At 40.1% G+C, this 6395-nt stretch overlaps 1 protein-coding gene across 1 annotated transcript; it reads left to right on the top strand.

The window, feature by feature from the left end:
• The first annotated feature begins 2241 nt into the window (after positions 1–2241).
• On the top strand, positions 2242–3075 carry LOC140455608 (probable G-protein coupled receptor 139). Its single transcript, XM_072550523.1, has one exon. The coding sequence runs from the start codon at positions 2242–2244 to the stop codon at positions 3073–3075; it is 834 nt and encodes a 277-aa protein (XP_072406624.1).
• Positions 3076–6395: the final 3320 nt, after the last annotated feature.

The following is a 6395-nucleotide window of genomic DNA, read 5'->3' as shown; positions in this document are numbered from 1 at the left end:
ATTAGATTGGAAGCTGTTGAATCATACGATCCCTACAATGTGGAACTCAGCCATTAGTCCCACAAGTCCACCCCGACCCTCCGAAGAGTAACCCAGCCAGAGTCATTCCCCTACACTATTACTTTACATATATCCCTAAATAATGCAGCTAACGTCCATATCCCTGAATAGTATAGGGAATTTAGCACCGTGCCACTCATATTTCATCCATCTCAGAAAATGTATCAATTGAATTTATTGCATACTATTTTAAGAACACCATGCTTGAGAGAGAAATGCATTATAATCGACACATCAATGCAATTTTCTTTCCCGCATGAATAACTCTATTCAATTATTCTCAGTTTGAGGAGTCTCATACTTTTATCTTAGACATACAATTGCATAAACGAGTTGTAATAAAAGCATGCAGAAAGAAAAGATCTAAATTTCACAAACTTTCGGAAGGATAAATTACCAATTACAAAAGCCCAACATCAATTACATGCCTACGCCTGTTTGCTCAAGTAATTACCTAATTGCAGATATTTTGTAATGCTTCTGTATCATTTAAGATTCATCCCAGGTGTAAATATGATGCAATCTACGCACTAGAATACCGTTGTGGATTCATAGAGATCGAGACAACTGTCCTTTACCCCATTGTGTCTCGACCAGTGAAAAGCAACCACCGCACTATTCTAATCCATTTTTCAGAACTTGGAATATCACCTTGCCGTTCATTCACATATAAGTGTAGTTTATCATTTCTGATAAGTATTTTTTTCACCTTTAAAAATGGATTCGCCCGTAATCCGACAGATAATGCATATATACTATCCAATTCTTGCAACAGTTGGTGTTCCAGGTAAGTGTTGTTCCTATTTATAACACTAAGGTATTAGTGGAACTATTCTCTTGGTAAAATAGTTTTATTTCATAGTTTTGATGCACGGGTATGAAGAAAAAGAAGACTGAAGGGAGTTTCTCTCGAATAGTAGATGACAAATACTGGGACAACGTTTGAAGAAGCAAAGAGCTACTTTAATTGATCACTGTATTTCTAATGTAATCAATGTTACAAATTGAATGGATGTGTATTTCCTGCGGAACTCCTGATTTCAGCACTTTTTTGTACCCCCCCCCTCCCCCCACCCCCCCCAAAAAAAAACGTTGTTCCGATTGGACGTTAATTTGTTTATCTGTTACGAATTCTCATTTGAAACGATCTGACACCCCCAAAAAGACCTTGCCTTTTGCTTATTTGTTTTTTTCTGTGAGAATACAGAAATCTAAATTGCCCATAATCCTGCACCAATCCTGCAGCATGCTTCTGGCGTATTGTCTTCTCTCAATGTTTAACTACACCAGCAAATCAACCAGTGGATGCGTTTGTCAAAATCAATATTTTTGTCGATGATGTCTTTCTGATGCATGCAATTTATATTTCATTTGCTCCAGACAAAGAGTCGTGTCCACATCCTGAAATATATGGTTGCAGAGACCGTTTTGTGTGAAGTTCAAGGATTTTCATGGGGGTACTTATCTCTATGGGAGCAGGGTGCAGAACTTGGGCAACCTTCAGCCTGCCATGTTAAGTGATTGTGAAATTGAAATGTGTTGTTTTTTATGTGCGTGTCCAACAATAGTTGCATATCAGCGTTCAGCAATTTTCTGATTAAAGAATGCAATCATGCTTAACTTTGAAGCGGAATAGATCGTTCTGTTGGTTAAGATTAACTAACATCAACCTATTATTATTGAAATGGTCTGGATAAAGAAAAACTCAATGTTTCAGACCGAAACAAAAAAGTCATTGTGTCCCCATGCCTGTTCTACCATTCACTAAGATCATGGCTGATCTGACGTCCAAAAAGCACTTTTCTGCATTTCTGCCTGACTTCTTCACTCCCTTAATTATCAAGACTCTACCTATATCAGATTAATGGACCACATGAGTCTCGAGTTACAAACAAGTTCTTTTAATATTTTTGATTTTCAGTTCTTGCATGTCAGAATTATTCAGCAATGTGTATTCACAAAGAGAGATGTTTAAAAGTTCAATCTTGGATATAATCGAGTAAACTTTGAATGAAAACTACACGAAATGTTATTCTAAAGTATTTGTTTAACCACCTGATGCAAAGAGAATTACTAACGGATTGGATGTTGCTGTTTGTTGCAGCTAATTTGATCACCATCCTCATTCTCTCTCGTGGAAAGTGTGGCCTCTCCAAATGTATAACCCATAATCTCCTAGCAATGGCTGCAGCTGATCTATTGGTGCTGATATTCGAAGGGATTTTGTATCAGATTAAGGAAGCGTACTTTCCAAATTCTTTTCTGAACTACACACCTATATGTAGTCTCAATCTGGCTCTGCTTTATGTGTCCATTGATTGCTCTGTCTGGCTAACTGTGGCGTTCACCTTTGATCGATTCATTGCTATCTGTTCTCAATCACTCCGAACAAAGTACTGTACGCCAAGAAATGCAGCTGTTGTCTTAACAGTTGTGTGTGTTCTAAGTGTTCTGGAAAATGCTCCAATCTATTTTATATATGAACCTCGGGAAGTCGTTGACAACGTACCATGGTCTTGCTATGTCAAATCAAGCTTCTACGTCTTAACAATTTGGGCAGCATTTTTCTGGTTTGAAGCAATTTTGACCCCATCTGCACCGTTTGTGCTGATCCTTCTGCTCAATGCTATGACCATCAGGCACATTGTGCTCTCCAATAGAGTGAGAAGTGAACTCAGAGGAGTGAAAAGTCACACTGATCCAGAAATAGTGAACCGGCGGAAGTCTATCATTTTACTGCTCGTTATATCTGGTACTTTCATAACGTTATGGATGGTATTTTTCATATGTTTCTTGTATGTTCATTTTACTGACGCTCAATTTTTAGAAGCAAATTATGAAGATCCATTCACCATTGCCGAACAATCTGGTTATATGCTTAGGTGTTTAAGTTCATGTGCAAACACAGTTATATATGCAGTATCACAACGCAGATTCCGAGATGAATTGAAAAGTTTGATTAAGCAACCCGCCTATATCATTACCAAATTATTGAAGTATTGCTTTACAGTATGAAACCCAATGTTCATCCTTGTGGAATAACAATAGTTTCTCAATTGTTCATGATGCACTTGTATCTCTAGAAGAAGTGACGACTGTCAGTCGGCTTCAAGATCTGCAATGACATAATACAATATTCAATATGATATTTGGTTTCTGACAATCTAACAGATTTGCATCTCCTTCACTTTGGCCTTGACGATATGTCCTAGAATGGAGTTTCATCAGTAACAAGATATCTCAGTTCCTTAACATACTATCAACCAGACCTAAATAAATTGTAAGACTGCAGCTGGGCAGCACGCTGGCTCAATGTTTAGCACTACACCGCGCAGCGGCTGGAACCCAAGTTCGATTCCTGCTTCCAATAATCTGTGGAGTTTGCACATTCTCTGTGTGCATGGGCTTGTACTAGTTTGCTTCCACAGTCCAAGATATTTGCAATTGAGGTGAACTGGCCGTGCAAAATTGTCTCTAGTGTTTGGGGATGTCTGAATGAGATGCATTAATCAGACGAACTGAAAGGATAATTGAGTTGGAGAATGGTTTCTGGTTGGGTTGGCGTGAACTTGGGCGGAAGCACCTGTTTCCAACTGTAAGGATTCTATGATGAAAGTATTAAACACTTCATTGAGTATTTGTAAATAACTCTGATGAACATTGCCATCAGTACTTTGCTTATAATGCCCCACCTGACCAAAATGTACATCTACAGTAATGTCATATTTTTGCACTTGGCTCATATCGTTCTAATACTTTACTGTCCATGCATTTGTCCAATTGTAGTTTAAATGTTCTTAATATACCCACCTCAACCCACTGACAGCTCATTTTATACGTGTAGCATCTTCTGTACAAAAAAAGTTAACCTTCAGGGCCTCTTATATTATTTCCCCTCTTACCTCAAAATGATGCCCTCTCCTCCGTGATTCCCCAACCCTGGGAAAAAGACTAAGTGCATTCACCCTATCCACGCCTGTCATGATTTTATACACTTCTATTAGATTTCCATCAGTCTCCCATGCTCTAAATGAAAAAGTACGAAATTGTTGAAACTCTCCCTCATCCTCAGACACTTCAATTCAGGCAATACCAATGTAAATTTCATCTGCACTCATTCCAGTTTTTTTTCCCTGTAACAAGGTGACCAAAAGTGAACACAATGCTTCAAATGCAACTTCATCAACGTCTTGTACAGTTACAATTTAATTTCCCAACTTCGAAACTCAGTGCACTGACTGATGAAGCCCAGTGTGCCAAATGCCTTCACTGCCCTCTGTAACTTTGACTCCACTATAAGACAACTGTGAACCTCAACTCCAATATCCCTCAGTTCCATGACATTCCATAAGACCCACCAATTCACCATGCTGACCTTGATTAGAATTTCCAAAATGCAAGATCTCACTTATCCACATTAAATTCCAATTGATTTTTTTCTACTGTGCCCTTCCCCCATTGATCGAGATCCTGCTGCAATTTCAGATCCCGTTTCTCCTTTGCTAGCTTACTGTCATGAGTAAAATTAAAGCAAAACATCTATTCATACTTTTGCAGTCTTTCTATAAGTATTTGCGGTAGAGAATTCTCGATCTCTGAGAAAAAACATTCCTCTGCTTGAAGCATTTAAATGGGCGTCCTCCTGTTCTGTGGCGATGTCCAAACTATCAAAACTCTGCACCACCACTCCACCAACCTCCCACCCCCCCACCCCCACCACACACCCCAATACAGAATCGTAGAGTCCAACTGCACAGAGACAGGCCTTTTGCTCAACCTGGTCCATGCCAAAATGTGCATTGACGCTAACTTCATATCTTTCTGCAGTGCATTCCTGTATTCCCTTTTTTCATCTAGGGATTCCCTTGATCTCAACTGCCCTATATCTGAGACATACCGTTTTTATTTTCTGGTCAAAGCCTCAACATCACTTGTCATCCAGGGTTCCCTATTTTGCCAACCTTGCCTTTAACCTTCCCACGAACATATCGACCCTGAACTCATGCTGTTTCACTTTGAACAGCCTCCCACTTGCCAGATGTCCGTTGGCCTGCAAACAAACTACTCAAATCGACCCCTGCAAACCCCTTCATAATTCTGTCAAACTTTTGCCTTGCCCCAAATTAAAACGTGAACATTTGGATGAGTTCTGTCATCTCCATAACTACTTTAAAATTAATAGAACTATGGTCCCTGGTCAAAACGTGCTCCCCCATTACCATCTTAGTCAACTGCCCTACACTATTTACCAAGAGTTGATCGAATTTTGTCCCTTCCCGATTAGGATATTCTATATACTTGTTGAGGAAAATTTCCTGAATGCATTTAACACCCCATCGAAGCCCTTACAGCTCTGGACGTCCCAGTCTGTGTTAGGGAAATCCCCGATTATGATAAGTCTTCTCAGTCTTCCTTTAATTCCCATAATTCCAATCATATCACATCACATTCGTATTTCTTAGCTCCACCCACGAGGCGTCACCAGATGATCCTTCAGTTATTTCATCTCTGTTTACAGCTGTGATATGTGCCTTTGTCAAGAATGCAACTCTCCCTCCATTCCTTCTACAACCTCTGTCCTGCCAAAAGCACCTGTACCCTGGTACATTAAGCTGCCAATCTTGTCCCTCCCTTAGTTATGTTTATGTAATGGCTATAATATTCTAGTTCCAACTTCACTTCCACAAGCTGAATTCATCTACCTTTTCAATCAGCCCACTTGCTTTGAAAATAAATGAATTTTGATTCTGTAGGCATTCCTTGCAACCTTTCGTGTTCCAGCTTGACCAATCTTGTCATCATACTATTTCTGATTACTGAGCCTCACACTTGCCTCCCTACTGTTGAGGATCCCAATGGCCTTGCCAGTCTAGTCTAAACCCTTACTCGCAGCATCACAATACCTGGCCGCCAAGATATTGTACTCTCTCCAGTTGATGTGCATCTTGTCCCTCTTGAACAGGTCACCTCGTCTGAAGAAAATAATCCAATGATCTAAAAATCTGAATCACTTCCCCCTCACCAATTCTGCAGCCACGTATTCATCAGCCATATCCTCCTTTCTTACCCTCTCATGCACTGCGGAAAGCATGTTCTTGCCTCCTAACCGTGAAGTTCTGGCCTCAGTATGGACTTGGACGCACGGCCTCAGAGATCCTTTGGCCTAGCATGTAAGTCTCTCGATAGCCTGGAAAGGTGATCGCCTAACCTGGTTCAGTGGCCTCTCAGCCTGACAAGGACAGAGTGGTGCGACACTGCGTGAACTGGAGGCTGAGATGCTGGCATTTACAACTTTGGTAGAAATGGTATTTTGAATATTTTGTAGGCTCCATAGA

Source organism: Chiloscyllium punctatum, chromosome 30 (genome assembly GCF_047496795.1).
Source record: "Chiloscyllium punctatum isolate Juve2018m chromosome 30, sChiPun1.3, whole genome shotgun sequence".
Lineage (NCBI taxonomy): Eukaryota > Metazoa > Chordata > Chondrichthyes > Orectolobiformes > Hemiscylliidae > Chiloscyllium > Chiloscyllium punctatum.
The sequence above is the reverse complement of the archived record's forward strand: the minus strand, read 5'-3'. Positions and strand labels throughout refer to the sequence as shown.